The following is an 18,250-nucleotide window of genomic DNA, read 5'->3' as shown; positions in this document are numbered from 1 at the left end:
CTTTTTGGCCTTAGCGCAAAACGCTATGTGTGGTGCAAAGCCAACGCTGCTCATCACCCTGAGAACACCATCCCCACGGTGAAGCATGGTGGTGGCAGCATCATGTTATGGGGATGCTTTTCATCGGCAGGGACTGGGAAACTGGCCAGGATTGAGGGCAAGATGGATGGACCCAAATACAGGGAAATTCTAGAGGAAAACCTGTTTCAGTCTGCAAGAGACCTGGGACTGGGGCGAAGGTTCACCTTCCAGCAGGACAATGACCCTAAACACACAGCCAAACCTACACTGGAGTGGTTTAAAAACAAGAACCTGAATGTCTTAGAATGGCCCAGTCAAAGCCCAGACAGCAATCCGATTGAGAATCTGTGGCAAGACTTGAAAATTGCTGTTCACCAACGGTCCCCATCCAACTTGACAGACCTTGAGCAATTTTGCCAAGAAGAATGGGCAAAAATTGCAGGATCCAGATGTCCAAAGCTGGTAGAGACTTAACCAAAAAGACTCACAGCTGTAATAGTTGCCAAAGGTGCAATGCACACAGGACGGCGAAGGAATTAAAAAAGGCTATCTACAGAAGGCAGATACGAAGATAGCGTCACTTGCGTTGTGCAGTAGTTAATTTAAAACAAGGTTTTTGGTTTTTTTTCTCTGTACTTGTCTGGTATCCATTGGCCCCTAAAAGAGAATTTAGGTGAATTTTGTGGTGACCCCTCAATTTCACGATTTCCGCGAAATCGCAGTTTAGGTAGACCCCTACTTATAACTACTTAGAAAGTTTAGATAACACCATTGCACAAAAACCTGTGAAACTTTGCTGTATAGCACTACCTTATGGGAAGTAATGCCCACAATTGAATGAATGATTGGTCACATGGATGCTGACCAATAGATATGCGTAAATTTCATGATAAAAACTAGGAAGCCGTAAAGTTGCTTGCAACTCTAGTCATTATTATTATTATTATTATTATTATTATTATTATTATTATTATTAAGCTTCCTAGCCAAAGGCTGGGGAAGCCTATTGTTTCTGTTAGGATTATTAGGCTTTGTGACAGAGATCGAATGATTCTTGGTGTTAGATCTCCCTCCTGACCTGTGAGGGCGATGTGTAAAAGGAACAGAGTACCCTTAACTAAATGGCATGACAATTTATTCCTTAGGGTAGGTGGAAGTTGGTCATTTAGAAAGGGGGCGGAGCTACGGTACCCAAACTCAATGACCTGGTCAGTAAACGGCATGGCAGGTTTGGAGGATTGGAGGAGCGGATGCGCTCGTTAACCTAGGGGTCATGATCAAGGGTATAAATAGGGGTCGTAGTGTAAGTGATCTGTTCCTTTGTAAATCGCTAGAACAAATCTAAAAGGAGAACCTGGGATTGAAATGTGAGTGTTGTGTTTTGTTCATTGTCTGAAGTAAACTGTTTGTTTTTGTTTGTTTCAAAAGGCTACTAAACACTATCTGGAGCTGCAGCCGCAGGCCAGCAACAAACCCAGTCACCAGCACTTCCCTGTTTCACAAACGTACTTTTCACCACAAGTGACTCTTTTCACTACGAGCACTAGTTTCACGCACTAAAATAAACACTGTGTTTGTGTTCTGTGTTACGTGTGGGTGAGGAAAGAAGCTGGACTGTGTTTTATGGTTTCGGGTCAAACACGAGGATTACAAACGGAGTGATACACGCCGTTGTATCACTTCCATCTTTTATTATTTACAGGTGCTTGCCTTAAGGCTCTGGACATTGTATAATCAATAAACACCCTTCCACCTGGAAATCATTGTCTGTCTGTTTTGTATCCATTCTGCACTGCACACACCTGTAACTATTCACACTTTGCCACATGCTTCCCAGCCAGAATGGTGTGGCAGCCATATTGGATTTTTCAAAACCGCTATGGTACAGATATGAAACTTGGTGCACGTACTACTCTTAGGCCCTATATTTAGACTTGTTCAACACAAGTTGATTGGTCACATGGTTTGGCGGCCAAAATGGACCAAAATCAAGCCTCATTTTGAAGTTACTAAAACTACAAGAACCATTACAACTATTGCCCTCAAACTTCACACATATGTTGATGATGGTATGCAATTACACATATCACTTTTTGGGGGTGACCGCACGTGCATTTTGGATTCTACATTTTCGCCTTAAAATGCAACTCCTCCAGAACCGCTGGACCAATTAAACTGAAACTTTGCAGGTATCTTATTAAACATAAGATCATCAAAAGTTATTCATTTGGTGAGTTTTCGTCAATCCAAGATGGCCGACATGGACCAATCAAAATCCGGAGTCAAAAGTTGCTCGGAATTTTACCAAACTTCAGATATTGGTAAAGACCTATGCAGACTTGTACCTGAGTGAAAATGGTGGTATTGGGTCACATGGTATGGCCGCCATATTGGATTGTGCGTGACTTTTGGAAGATTTTCAAAACTTTTCTTCTCATGAACGGAAAATAGTACAGCTGTGAAACTGTGTCTACATAGTCCTCTCGTGTCCATGATTGATTCAATTTAATGAAAACTCGATAGGTCGTATGATGTGGTGGCCATGTTGGATTTTGTGTGAAACACTTAAATGACAACTCCTCAGGAACCCTTAGGCCGATTGACGTGAATCTTGGTATACTTTAACTTCGTACTGCCCTCTACCAGTGCTATTAAGGAAAAGCTGCTACATAAAAAAACATGACCACCATGAGCCAATCAAATTGCAGCTTTACTAAATGTGCATATATTGGCTTTTTTCCCTCTATTTTTCTGTGGTAGAGAGTTATATTCTTATATTTCAAGATGTTAGAGGCTTTTGGAATGTTGTGTCTGTGAAAATTAGGGCGATAGGTCACATGATTTGGTGGCCATAGTGCATTTTTAAAAAATGTGCCATTGTCTTGTTCTCGGACACAGTTTGACCAATTGTTGTGAAACTCTGGAATCATAAAATTAGTAACACCCTTTATCATTGTTGCTTTTGGCATGTTGCTGCATAAAACAACATGGCTGCCACAAGCCAATCAAATTTCTGCTGTATAAAATATGCATTTTTTTCAAGTATATAATAATTTGAAACTTGTGCCATATATGTGATTAGATTCTAGAGTATTTATGTTTCTAATTTTGTTAAGTTTTTGTCAATCTAAGTTGGCCGTCATGGAGTCGAAAATGTTGCTCAAAATTTCACGAAACTTCATACATGGGTAAAAGCCTATAAGGACATGAACCTGAGTGAAAATGGTGTGGACATGTCACATGGTATGGCCGCTATATTGGATTTTCCATGCGTTTTTGACGATATTCAAAGATTTTCTTCTCTGAAACCGCTTATTGCACAGATGTGAAAATTGGTGTATAAAGTCATATACTAATGTACATTAATTGTTATAAATAAGACATTTTCTTAATGCATTTACTCTGTTTGAATAGTTATAAGCTACTGGAATGCATACTCTAAAATTATGCTTTCCAATTAACAAAATGTTTGTATGAAACCATACTTTGTTGTGCTGTAAATGCTTGGAAGCTGTAAAGTTGCCTGCAACTTCCAGTTTACTTGTTGTATTTATGACAGAATTCAACAGGGATTATTTACTTGTTGCATTTATGTCAGAAAAATAATACAAAGAATAATGCATTATTATATTGGATGCTTGTCAACAATTTATACATTTGTTTTACAACAGTCACACAAAAATACAATTTTGCATTTGTACTCGTAAAAACACTTCTGTTTTTAGTCATTTGTACCTATACTGTACAGAAGAAAAAAAATGTAGCCTACTAAATTCTTTTTTTAAGCATACACTGCTTAAAAATGCACCAGAACTAAATGATTTCACTTGATAAAAACATATTACATTTCTGGTTACAAAATTCAGTCAAATTTGTTACTAAACAAAAGACGGCACAATAATCAATTTCTGCTTCAAAATGCCACCAACTACACCCGCAACCAATGTAGATTAAGATAAACAAAATTACAAAAGGTCTTTTTGAAGCACATTGTGTGATAATAATAATAATAATAATAATAATAATAATAATAATAATAATAACTTAACCCAACAATGTTATTAAAGATTCAACCAAAAACATAAAAAAAGCATCACAATAATATTCTACTCACAGTTCATCGTTGGATTTAATGTAGCATCAAGTCTGTTCTGCTGCACACAACTCAACTGTCCTATTGTTGTCTTCAGATATTTAAAGAAAATTCTTTTGAGACATATTTACTGCAGGTTAATCGCACATTACACAGTACTGCAAGGAAAATTATTGTCTCTGTGTTCTTGTGTCATTAGTAAGCGTGGGGTTAAAAACCATGCCTGCCAATAACCACAGATGGAATGTGGCCATTCCCTAATTGGGGAATGGCCACATGTATATAAAGGGAAGAAAACCCCTTTGTTTGGTGAAGGAGTTTGGGGGGAAGGATTGTTAAGAGAACCTTTAGCGAAGGTTTCTGCCCAGCCTAAAGGTAAGAATGTTGGTGTTTGTTCCTGTGTTTTGTTTAACTCTTATTGTGGCCCCTGTGCCTTGTTTATTTGTTTGGTTTATTCTTTGTTTGTAAATAAATGTGTGCAACAGCGCTTTCACTGCAGCTTTCCAGCCTCCGAGTCTCATTCCTGGCGCTATCCTGTCACACACAGCCATTGGCTGTTTGCACTGTTTTATTACAGTAAAACACCTAAACAGTAAAGTTATGTTATTATAGAGCATGCAACACAATTTTAAAGCCTACATAAAACCACAAACATGTTACAGCCATACCATCTTGTCAATACTTGAAAGACGAATATCAGGGGCTGCAGGAATTAGTGCTGGAAGGGGCACTCTTCCTTCTGAGCTCAACCATTATCCCAGCATGGTGTGAGAGGACACAATGCTAGGAGGTGTCATCCTTCAGAAAAGGCATTAAACTAAAGTTGTGTGTACACTGTGAAAATTAAAGATCCTATGATGCTTTTTTTGATAAAAAAAGTGCCTGGGTTAACTCGGGAGTACCAGTAAAATCCCAGTAAAGGTCAGTCCCATTCTTGTCTGGCTTAGTTCTCCACACACTGTAATGTACAGTAGATAATTCTTAAACTGTTCCCCAGATCCCCACCATAAACAAGAACCTGTCATGAATTGGCCACTGTGTGGTCCAGTGGTTAAAGAAAAGGGCTTGTAACCAGGACGTCCCCAGTTCAAACCCCACCTCAGCCACTGACTCATTATGTGACCCTGAGCAAGTCACTTAACCTCCTTGTGCTCCGTCTTTCGGGTGAGACGTAGTTGTAAGTGACTCTGCAGCTGATGCATAGTTCACACACCCTAGTCTCTGTAAGTCGCCTTGGATAAAGGCGTCTGCTAAATAAACTAATAATAATAATAATAATAATTTAAATAAATAAACAAAATTCATTCAAAAGTTCTGCATGCTGTTGCGCTGGGGAGGCCAAATCAAGACTGATCTTCAGAGCCAGCATTGCATGATATAATAAAAATATAAGTTTATATAAAGTAATGTTAATTAGAATTAATACAGATTCAAAGATAGAAGTAAAAATTATGTCACAATATATAGAACACCATTACATCATGTAAGAATAAATCATGGATTTGAATGTAAACAATAACAAGTAGTTGTCATGCTGTCAAAAACCTATAAATACCTCCAATGTTTTGATTCAAACACAGACTCCCTTGAGAAAGATATGTACAACATATCGAAACTTTGGGCAGCTGGCTCTTTGAGCTAATATATACAGTGCCTTGCGAAAGTATTCGGCCCCCTTGAACTTTGCGACCTTTTGCCACATTTCAGGCTTCAAACATAAAGATATGAAACTGTAATTTTTTGTGAAGAATCAACAACAAGTGGGACACAATCCTGAAGTGGAACGAAATTTATTGGATATTTCAAACTTTTTTAACAAATAAAAAACTGAAAAATTGGGCGTGCAAAATTATTCAGCCCCTTTACTTTCAGTGCAGCAAACTCTCTCCAGAAGTTCAGTGAGGATCTCTGAATGATCCAATGTTGACCTAAATGACTAATGATGATAAATAGAATCCACCTGTGTGTAATCAAGTCTCCGTATAAATGCACCTGCACTGTGATAGTCTCAGAGGTCCGTTTAAAGCGCAGAGAGCATCATGAAGAACAAGGAACACACCAGGCAGGTCCGAGATACTGTTGTGGAGAAGTTTAAAGCCGGATTTGGATACAAAAAGATTTCCCAAGCTTTAAACATCCCAAGGAGCACTGTGCAAGCGATAATATTGAAATGGAAGGAGTATCAGACCACTGCAAATCTACCAAGACCTGGCCGTCCCTCTAAACTTTCAGCTCATACAAGGAGAAGACTGATCAGAGATGCAGCCAAGAGGCCCATGATCACTCTGGATGAACTGCAGAGATCTACAGCTGAGGTGGGAGACTCTGTCCATAGGACAACAATCAGTCGTATACTGCACAAATCTGGCCTTATGGAAGAGTGGCAAGAAGAAAGCCATTTCTTAAAGATATCCATAAAAAGTGTCGTTTACAGTTTGCCACAAGCCACCTGGGAGACACACCAAACATGTGGAAGAAGGTGCTCTGGTCAGATGAAACCAAAATCGAACTTTTTGGCAACAATGCAAAACGTTATGTTTGGCGTAAAAGCAACACAGCTCATCACCCTGAACACACCATCCCCACTGTCAAACATGGTGGTGGCAGCATCATGGTTTGGGCCTGCTTTTCTTCAGCAGGGACAGGGAAGATGGTTAAAATTGATGGGAAGATGGATGGAGCCAAATACAGGACCATTCTGGAAGAAAACCTGATGGAGTCTGCAAAAGACCTGAGACTGGGACGGAGATTTGTCTTCCAACAAGACAATGATCCAAAACATAAAGCAAAATCTACAATGGAATGGTTCACAAATAAACATATCCAGGTGTTAGAATGGCCAAGTCAAAGTCCAGACCTGAATCCAATCGAGAATCTGTGGAAAGAACTGAAAACTGCTGTTCACAAATGTTCTCCATCCAACCTCACTGAGCTCGAGCTGTTTTGCAAGGAGGAATGGGCAAAAATTTCAGTCTCTCGATGTGCAAAACTGATAGAGACATACCCCAAGCGACTTACAGCTGTAATCGCAGCAAAAGGTGGCGCTACAAAGTATTAACTTAAGGGGGCTGAATAATTTTGCACGCCCAATTTTTCAGTTTTTGATTTGTTAAAAAAGTTTGAAATATCCAATAAATTTCGTTCCACTTCATGATTGTGTCCCACTTGTTGTTGATTCTTCACAAAAAATTACAGTTTCATATCTTTATGTTTGAAGCCTGAAATGTGGCAAAAGGTCGCAAAGTTCAAGGGGGCCGAATACTTTCGCAAGGCACTGTATATATATATATATATATATATATATATATATATATATATATATATATATATATATATCATTTGATGGATTGAAAGTAATGAAAACAAAACAATCAGTTCCCATTGTTTTTACATGAGGAATTAAAAGTGATGATGGAGCAATGAGATGCAGTCCTTAAAACATTGACACTTAATATTCCTGTGTTGTTTTTTCAATACAGTAATGAAAACACATTACTGTATTGAAAAAACAACACATATTTCAATGTTTTCTATGTATTTCGTACAGTATATTAGATGTTAAAAATAGTTAAAACTAGAGGCAAAGCTTCCTCCTGTATTCTGTCTGTTTTATTTTTGACTTGCATACATTTAAAAGGTGTTGCTTGCTTACCTGAACAGTGCTTCAAATGAATAAGTCATTACTAGTACGGTGAACAAATATTATAGCTTAAAGAAATACAAGTTTACAATTGCTATTCTCATTGTTATTGTGTGTGTGTTTGTGGTAGCGCTGGCATCAGTTATTATCCACGATTTCAGTACCTTTTCTCCTTTCCCCTTTAACTGAAAGACAGCGTCCAGAAGTATAACAGTTTCCATATCCTGTTGTACTTCTAGGCTCCAGGACTGAGAGACATACACACACACACACACGCAGACACACACACACACACACTACCCTACAGGGAGTATTGACACCCCTGCTGCAAACAAACAGTCTTCATTTCTGATAAGCTATACTACGGGTTTGTCCTTTATGCACTCTTGGACGCTATGTACGCTATTGTGAACAGTAAAACAGAAGTACTTTTTATCTTTACAAATACTGTAACATTTTAACCTAAAATAAAAATGGTAAAATGTAGTGAACATTTAGGCTCCTTTTTCAGGACACTATCTGCTGTATATTTCTTTCTCATAGTCTACTTTTAAATATTACAAATCACATACAAGAAATCAACCAATCACTGGTAAGGATTTGTCAAATTTCAGTACATCTTTTCTTGTGTGCAGATGTCATCCGGTGTCTCTTTTCAGCTTCACGGTCCAAACTACATGAGATGATATCTCTTCTAGAATAAGAGAAAATGAATGAAATACTCACAACGTATTTACTTATCATGACACAATTTTCCTAAAAATATGTAGACAAGAATGAGCATAGAACAGCTAAAATACAATATCTAAATTCTTGTTTGATAAAACTTTATATTCATACAATTCATAAATATTTTGACCTTTAACACTTATTAATTAATTTATTACACACACATCTTACATAATTCATTGACAAATGTACCATAGTTATATTAGACCAGAGGTCAAGTTATTTGGACATCAGTTTAATTGAAGTCTATTTAAATTATATTAGCTTTATTATATTATTCCATGCTGCTGGTTAAAGCATCCATGTGAATGGGATAATACATCTCAGTGGACCTCTTTATAGACATGCTGTATAAATGAATAAATAAACTAGAACACTTTGAATCAAGTCTCTTTCAACCCCTGATGCATTCGTGGCATTTCAGTAGATAAAAATAGTTCTGCCTCTAGAGCAGTTCACTATAACTATCAGTGGATCCTTGGTCTTATGACATTTCTAATATGCTCATTTTACCCTGTGGTTAGAAGTAATACAATGTAAACCAAAATGAAGGTAAATCCTTAGAGTTATTAAAAAAGGCGACAACATACATCTTTTGAAAGCTTGAACCCTGATGATCAGTTTTCTAAACCTGCTGGTTGAACCTGATTGAAAGATTTATGTTATCCTTATACTTGCTTGGGGTGCATTCAGTGTTTGCTGTTTTGCCTAACACAATATATACATCTCAGAGGGTGTACCATCACTGTGGTTAGGTAAGAGGCACTCACATAGGCCTCAGGGTTCCACTTGACCTTTCCAGTAAATGTCACCTCCTATTAGGCCAATCTAAACAGCTCAATGGTAGCTGGGTTTCTCTTTCCATAGCAGGTTGCCCTTACACCCAGTAGTGTACTGAAACAACAACAACAATAAATATCTGAAATACATTCCTTGACAACAGCTTCCACTGAAATCATAGATCCTCGGGATGTGTTTTAGCAATAGCTTCTCTGTCCGTTGAGTGAAAACCTCATTTAGCTGAACCCAGAACCAATATATCTAATATTACTAGAACTGTTGCATTATTGCTTTGCCTTAATACTTTGCTCTCTCCTAATTACCATTTTATTGTTTTTTATGGGCTTTAGCACACATTATTTGAAGAAAATGAGCAACATATACGAGTCAGCGGCGAACACGCTTGGAATTTTTAACAGCCCTTGCCTGACCAAAGTTGAACTGCGAGTGGCATGCAAAGGGATATCAGACCGGGATGCACTTTCCAAACCGGACCCCTGTGTGATCCTTCAAATGCAGTCTCATGGCCAATGGCTAGAGGTAAGTGTGCATGCGTGCTTGAAAAATAAAAAAACACTGGGCTGCTAATGATTTGTCTATATTTGTATGTGTATTTTGTGCCATTCTTAAAGAAAATCAAACTTGATGCTCTAATTGTATAATCAGTAGTTTTAGATTCTATTGACCTTCAGTTATTAAGTTTTGTCCTGATGGGGAACTGAGAAACCACAGGTAGCTTAAAGCAAAACTGGTAATGGCAACAAATCCACATGCACCCCAGGTGAATAGCTGTTTCTTCTGATTTGATATTCCATTGGAAAGAATGTGTTGGCATTAGTTAAAAATTATTTATTTCATGAGAACCTTGTTTGATTTTTTTCTAAAAGAGTTAATTGAACTACATCCTGATGGGGCAAACTTCTAACGCTAGGGCAAAATGTGTTTGCCCCCGGGTTTTGATGAAGAAACTTGTTGCAAACGGGAGCAAACTGCATTTGTCCTGTAATGCGATTTTGGTGCGGTGCTTTGCCCTGTCCTTTTCCATCCATGTTCATGCCAGTGCTCTGCATAATTTAAGGGGAGTCCTCATTTGGATGTTAGCATTGGGCAATATTGATGACGGTGCAGATGAGGGCGACTGCATCTAGGGGCGGTTTATTTGAAACAGGCTCAGCCATTGCCATTATGAAATGGGAACAAGCAAGTGATGAAGGAGAAGGAGCAAACGAGAGGCAACACACTTTTTCCAAACAATGGCCGGGGTTTCCATGCACCTTAGGAAGTCAATGCTCTGTCTCCACAGTCATTATTTATGTGACATAGTACACACATTCCATGCACATCCCACACACATACCACGTCTATAGGAAGTGCGTGTCTAAAACACTGTACAACTCTAAAGGCTAGGTAAATCGCCTTCTCACACTAAAAAGGCATACAATTAACCAAAAGCTTTTTAGCATCTGTCATGGTGTAGCAGGGCTGGGTCCATGCACATAAGGAGGGGGATTCTGTGATTGTTTATTGTAAATGTGAGTGTTGGTAGAAATAAATAATAGTGGGATTGATTTTTAACGGGGAACCGACGCTCTGTGTGTAGCAGTCTGCCTGCTGTGTTTAGTTGCAGGAACAAAGCAGCGTGTGTGATTACCAGCTGCAAGCTCTTGACCCTTTGCGGTCCTATGTCAGACCTGGTCCGACATTGCAATTATTCCTATCCGGTCCAATGTAGGACCCTGTCCGACATCATCAAAAAAACGCAAAAAACAGGTTTCTAGTCGTTTTTTCTCCGGAAAAAGCCGAGAAAACCATTCAATGGCTGGAGTGGGAGCGACAGGAGCCGAGACAAGCCGGAAAAAAGGGCGTATATCATGAATAATCATACTTGCCACTGGCATCAGATAGGGGCGGTCATAAGGAAACAAGCTGGATGGTACTGCATCAGCACTCAGAGAATATCACTGACATTTGCAGAGCTTTTTTGAGATGTTATAGTAATAAAATAATGACTTGGATCGCATTATTGAGGAGTTTGGTGATAAAACGAGTGATCAGGAGATGATTGATCGGTATGTACGACTATTATTATTATTATTATTATTATTATTATTATTTATTTCTTAGCATATGTGAAAGCGATAGCGAACAAAAGGGTGGGGCGGGGCTGGAGATGCCTAGTGAGTGCTTTGTTGATATGCAGGGCCTTTTAAACCCGTTTGACTGTGGAAAAAAATACTTTTAAACAGCGCGTCTAAAATTAACTGCGCGCGTGAAAATAAATTGGACCTGACGCACCTGACGCGCACTTAATAAATGGACTGCAAAGGGTTAATCGGCAGGTGGGAATAAAACGGTCCTGATTGAAACATCGATCCGTCTGTGCTGCTGAAATGACTGGGTTCAGGAAACGAAGCGACCCGCTCTAACGGAGATCGAGCATATATCCAAGGTTGGAGTTGGATGAACTGCCCGAGCAACAAGGAGTTAGTTTTGGGATAGTAGATCCCACCAAGTTTAGCAGACAGGTGAGGAATCAGGAACTCCATCTATCAAAATCTTATTTTGATAGTTTTTGTACAATGTTTGTTTTGGTTTTTGTACACTGGGCAGTATGTCCCACATGACCTACCATTGCTGGTAGCATCACGTGGGGTTCCTCTGTGTGTCTGTAAATAAATCTCCATCTCCTGTCAATCCAGCTGCGAACACGTATGCATGTCATCCAGAGAATTCACTCATTCATTTGCAAGTACTCCTTACATCATGGGTAGCAAAAATGTATCACGATTAATCTTGTGATTAAAATGTTTAATCTCAGTTAATATTGGTTTTAATCACATATTCAATTGATACAATTACTGTATCCATCTCATTGAAATTTGTTTTATTACTGCTATTGCTATTATCATTAATATTATTATTAACATTGTCCAACATGTTGCCTCCTCTTTATTGTTTTAGATTTATTTACACAGAAAAACTCCAGCTTTTACTGTTAAATTGTTTGAATCAACTGCTCAATCACAACAGAGTCAGTTTATTACTGCATTTCAAATTAAACTGTATATTTTCTTATCAGTTTCCTTTAAAAGGGTATTAAATACTTTTTTTATAACTTGAATGTCTAAATCAAACAAAGCATTCGTTGTTTACAGTTTGAACAACACCGGTACTGTATTTACTGTAGAAATATTGCATGAATCACTAGTATAGGTAATTGAGGGACCTGCTGTAGGAGTGTTATATCCAAGGTGCATTATAAACGAGAGCCTTATAGCAAGGGAGCACTGTACAAGTATTACAACGTACAAATTAATAATAAATAAATAATCACGTGATGGAGCAGTAAAGACATGTACAGGAATCCTCGTTATTACAAACTCTACATATACAAACTTTATACAGGAATGTCACTCCCAACGTGGACATGGACTGAATGCCAACATCTAAATGAAATACTTACGGGCTACTTTCAAGTGGGACACCCTGTATTGTACTGACATGATGTAGCTTGATGCACAGGCTTGTAGAGATCCTAAATAAAAAAGAAAAGTACTCTGGCGAAACTGACGGGTTTCATTTGTTGTTCTGTTGTTGCTGTCTGTAGCAGAAGAACTGCTAGAAAGTGTATTTTGAGAAGTGAAGGTGTGTTCACAGCACGGAGGTAGAACAGCAGACTAGATGCATTCTATGATACTGGAACTAACAGATACAAACAGGGTGCGACTTGATGGGGGAGATTTCCCTGGCTCTGCTAAAAGATTTTGAATTTACAAAGATTTCTTTGGGAAATTGTAAACATATTGTAACGTTTTTGTCAGGTTTATGAAGCAGGACTCACGGAGACAGTGTGGAATTCTCGGTCTCGAATTTTTATTGGAATAAACAGGGAATTCCTGTCAGGAGCCGGAATTCACGCCACTAAAACAACAAACCCTTATTTATCCTCTATTGCTATCTCTCTCGCTTTCTCACAAGTCGCTGTCGCTCTCTCTCACTCTCAGTCTCTCCTCCCTCTGTCACTCATGCACCACCTTATATAACCTCGCCTCATCTCCCGCCGCTGTCCGGCTCAACCAATCGAGCCATGGTCTGCAGTCCCCCTTTTCCCGCTGCTAACTAACGGCGTGACCCGTTCCCCTTACAATACACATAACATAAAAGATAGACAAGACAAACAGGACAGACAACAAGTCCTGCAACAATACAATTGTCCGGGTCGTTACAATATTTTAAATTATAAATGTATGCTGCGTCATTTTTTACGCAAACTGACTTAAAAGAAAATCTCGGTCTAAGCACTTCAGACCGTGAGATAGAGGTAAGACACAGGTCTGTTTTTTGGGATGGAACCGCATAACATTCTCGTGTTTTGATTGGTCCTTGTCTGTCACAGGAATATGTCATCATATGAGTGGGAAAGCTTGCAGGCATTTTTAACATTGCGATCAGAGAGCGAGAGATCTGATTTCCACAACCTATGCAGTATTTTGCAGTATGAATATAACAAACTTTATATGAATTATCATGTTATGCACGAATGTAAAAATTGGCTTTCTGTGGTGGTGTACTTTTTTCTTTCAAATAGCATATATCTATAATTGTGTGATATATTTTAATAGCAAATATATATCTTGCACACTATTTTTTACAGTTTTGTTAGAGGATACATTAGCTTATCTCTAATGTAATCACAGTTTTACATATAGACTGCCCCTGTTTTCATTTACGTCCCAAATTCTGGGCCGCTTTGCTTTTCAGATAATGTCCCTAATTTCAGGCCGCTCTGATAATGTCCCAGTTTCTGGGCCGCTCTGGTTTTTCAATTTCAGCCCAGTTTTTGGGGTATTCTGCTCAGCTGAGTTTCTAAGTCATGCATGCACAGTTTACCATAAACTGGATCATAAATTCATTTAAGAGTAACCCTTGTACAGGAATCAAAGTTAATGCTTTTTTTACTCTCCCCAGAAAACATCATTTTTTTTATGAAGAAACAGAAATAAAATGTAAATGTTTTTAAAAAAAAACTATTTCTTAATACAATGAAGAAACTACATTGCACTGAAATAGATACATGAAAAACCACCGTGCAACCCCTGCACGCACACACCAAAGCAGTCGTTTTCCTTTATTAAAGGCTGATATTAAAACACATTTTTGAGAAGGAACATGGTATTCCAAAAAAGGACATCCATTTGCTTATGTAATGTCCATCAATTTATAGTCATGCGTAGGGGTTTATCAGACCGTCTGGGTTTAAGAGACCAGTGCCCTTCAACAACTTCAAATAAATCTTATTGTATTGTATTAGTCAACATTTTCCTTATCTAGATAGTTTATACTGTAGGTCAGGGGTTTTCAACCTTTTTTTGAAACTGTACCCCTTCTATCTGGAGGTTACAGCTTAAGTACCCCTTTACAATTTTCACTCAACTGAACGGTACCTTGGTTGCAATAAAATGGAGAATAATGTGATGAACACATTTCTCTCCCATTCCCCCCCACATAAATAATTTAATGTCACAATAGTTTGGGAGACAAACTGCTGGTTTAGAACAGAATAACAAATAGTAGGCTTAATTCTTAGAAGTTTTAATTTACGAGTATTTGGATGCACAGAATTAAAAAGTAATCTCTTTGGAAACTGTCGTATTTGCATTCTATTCTGCAAAGTTAGTATAAATAATACAAAATAGCGTGCACTGTGAATGTTTTTTACGTTAACATTTACTTCCTATCTCCACATAATTGTGTGCCATTTAAAATGTTTACCTCATGATAAAATTATAATAACTACTAAAAATGATATATGTTTTTATTAAAGCCAACATAAAAAATATCCAAAGGGATTCAGTATAACTTTTTGTTGCTTTGCACTCTGTAGACTCTTGTGTTTTCTTCCTTTGTTTTGCAGGTAAGTAATGTATCCATTTCATCAAACACCAAAAACAAATTCAACCCGCCGCTATTGCTTTTACTAAAATGCAGCCACGCCTAATAAATAGAACAAAAACCGTCAAAGTATGAGTATTATGATTAATAATTATATTTACCGTTATTATTTATACTGTACTTCTAAAGAATGCAGAAAGATTGCGCTTCCTGATCAGTAGGCTTGGTGGTCCAGTGGTTAGGGTTAGGAGCACACCTATTTTTTTTTTTTTAACTTTGACGGCCTTTTGATGGCCATTTGTAAAAGTTTCTGCCTTTTTTAAAATTTGATGGCCTTTTGTAAAAGTGACAGCCTTTTGATACCCAGCATGCACTGCAATACCCAGCAAAGTTATACACTGATATTCTGATAGCACAGCAATTTAAATGAAGTTCGTAAGTGGTTGTGTTCCTCAAATACACAATAAAAAGTGTTATTTATAGGGTACACAGTTTTACAGCGATACAGTGGTTTCGGCTATCTAAGGACAAGTACTGCATGGGAACCAAATAAGCTAGACACTCGAGCTTCTGGATTCATTATCTGTATGTCCCACAGGTACTCCTAGCACTTTCACAGCCTTTGAGAACCTGGCATAAATGGTCGATTGCGCACAGTACACTTAAAGCCACGTTCGTCTCTTTTTTGGTGTTAAAAGTCAGTCTTTGCAGGAATCATTCCAGAAACACAGGGATCAGTTACAGACTGCCAGTCTCATACCAGAGAATTTTTTATGGACTTAATAGCTGGTTCTGTTGCTGAAAAACACTTAAAACACTGCTTTTTTGAAATTGCAGGCGATATGGTGGTTTCAACCACCTAAGGGTAGGTACAGCATCGGAACAAAAAGGCACAGGAACTTGTACTCTATCAATTGTCATCCTCCTAGCACATTCACTACTTGTTTGACACCCTGTTGTACATGCCTGTTTGTGCATATAATGCAAAATGCTGTTTGCAAATCTTTTTTTATATATATATACTGTATATAAATCAGTCTTTGCAGGAATCATTCCAAAAACACTGGGAGACTACCTGTCTGATACCATAGCCGTTTAAATGGAGTTCTTACAATTTCCCCCAAAACACAGGTCTCAAGTCGTTTTTTCTCCAGAAAACACAGAGAAAACCATTCAATGAGACCGATAGGAACCGAGAAGCCGGGAAAAAAAGGGGGGCGGATCTGAGCAATACACATAGCCCCGGCACCACAGAGATAACACGGCCATAAACAAACAAGATAGCTGCTTCTGCTTCCATCGCTCAAAGAATATCATGGACAGAATATCACAGACATTTGCAGAGCTTTTTGAGATGTTCTAGTAATAAAATAATGACTTGGATCGCATTATTGAGGAGTTTGGTGATAAAACGAGTGATCAGTAGATTAATTATCAGTATGCACGACTATGAAGAGGTATGTGAAAATTAAAGCGAACAAAGGGGTGGGGCATGGCTGGAGATGCAGTAGTCCTGTTGATATGCAGTACCTTTTAAATCTGTTTTTCTGTGAAAAAAAATACTTTTAAACAGCGTGTGTAAAATAAGATGCGCGTGTGAAAATAAATTGGACCTGACGCGCCTGAGACGCGCTGAATAAATGGACCGCAAAGGGTTACAGGCAGGTAGAGAGTAGCAAGCCCAATTATAAACAACCTGTCTTGCATGTTGTGTTTACCCACAGCTGAGTTTGAGATAAGAATGTGCTAAATAAAAATAAAATAAAAAAACAACAAGAAACTTGCTGTGCCCTCTACCAGCATCCCAAAGTGGGCACTGATAAGTAAAGGAATGTCCATTTTTTCACACAAATGGAGGGTTCTGAAACTCCAGGAGCAATAAGAGAGGTCCTTATGCTGCTAGCATACCACATTTCAAGACCCTGGGTGGTTTAGAACCCCCTTTACCATACCAGACAGATCCTTTCTCACCCTTTTGAGGGTGATTAACCCAGGGTCTTGAAACACTTTTAACTCTCAAAATTACCTTACCCCTAGTTTTAAAAAGCTCTTTATTTAAATGAAAGATAATACCTTGGATTTATATAGCACGTTTCATCCCATAGGATACCAAAGCTCTTTACATGCGGCAGCTATTTACTTTGCTAGCACACTGTAACAGCAGTTAAAGTAGGAGAAGTGAGGAATTGCTTAGCCAATTGAACTACAGGAGGAAATTTAGGTAGGCCAGATTGTAAGTGCCTGAATTGGAATTTAACCATATTTGCATAGTCCAACTGTTTAAACGTTATCTATAGCATACAGTTTACACTATCAGTAATAGATAAGGAATATTTTACCAATAGAATACAATAGTATTTATGTTAAGTTGTTGAAGGGCACTGGTCTCTTAAAACCCATAAGTGAAAGAGCTGATATAGGCCTTTATTGTATTTTTTATTTTTTTGCATGTGATAGGTGAATAAAATATATTGAACTCCACCATTCTATTCATTTTGAGGTCTGATAATCCTCCAGACTGAACTATGTGACCTAATGATTAGAGGACCGGCACCTAAACTGGATTAGGCTGAGCGAGACAGTTGAATTATGTACAGATAATTCACACATGCAACAACAATCGAAGGAAGACATAAACTAGCGATGTCGCAGTGGAAAATTACATTAAAACATGAAAGGACTGTGAGTTTAAAAAAGGCAAGATACACTAATTATCTCATGAAAGTGGCTATTTAGCAGAGTGAAAAAGACTGTAAATATCCAAGTGTAACAGGGGAGATCTGGACTGACTGTCTGGCACATCCGTATTACTGCAGGTAGAGGGTTCCGTGGGATCCGCCTGTCGGTCATGGCGATGACACGGAGAGATGGGGAAGAGGGTGTGTGTGCTTTCCCTCTCTCTGAGTGGCTGAGGGGCGGGCCTTGGGAGACTGCTCGGCCCATAAGAACTGGCTTGGTTGTGCACTTGGGTGGCCGTGTTCGGGGAAATACAGTGTCGCTGGCAGAAGAGGCCAGAGTGAAACAAGGAGCAGGCGAGCCCGGCTGAGGGACAGCCTTGCATAAAAAGTAATTTCACAAAGGAATATAAATAAATA

General features: G+C 38.5%; 1 protein-coding gene across 3 annotated transcripts in view; it reads left to right on the top strand.

Moving 5' to 3' along the window:
- Positions 1-18,250, top strand: part of LOC117435654 (copine-4) — a 193,013-nt gene that overhangs the window by 20,246 nt on the left and 154,517 nt on the right. For all 3 annotated transcript variants that reach the window (XM_059013133.1, XM_059013139.1, XM_034058993.3), the window contains exon 2: positions 9,614-9,803. In XM_059013133.1, the coding sequence (XP_058869116.1) occupies positions 9,633-9,803 (171 nt within the window). In that variant the 5' untranslated portion in view covers positions 9,614-9,632. The remainder of the gene's footprint in view (positions 1-9,613; positions 9,804-18,250) is intronic.

Source organism: Acipenser ruthenus, chromosome 3 (assembly GCF_902713425.1).
Source record: "Acipenser ruthenus chromosome 3, fAciRut3.2 maternal haplotype, whole genome shotgun sequence".
NCBI lineage: Eukaryota > Metazoa > Chordata > Actinopteri > Acipenseriformes > Acipenseridae > Acipenser > Acipenser ruthenus.
This window is presented reverse-complemented; position numbering and strand designations above follow the sequence as displayed.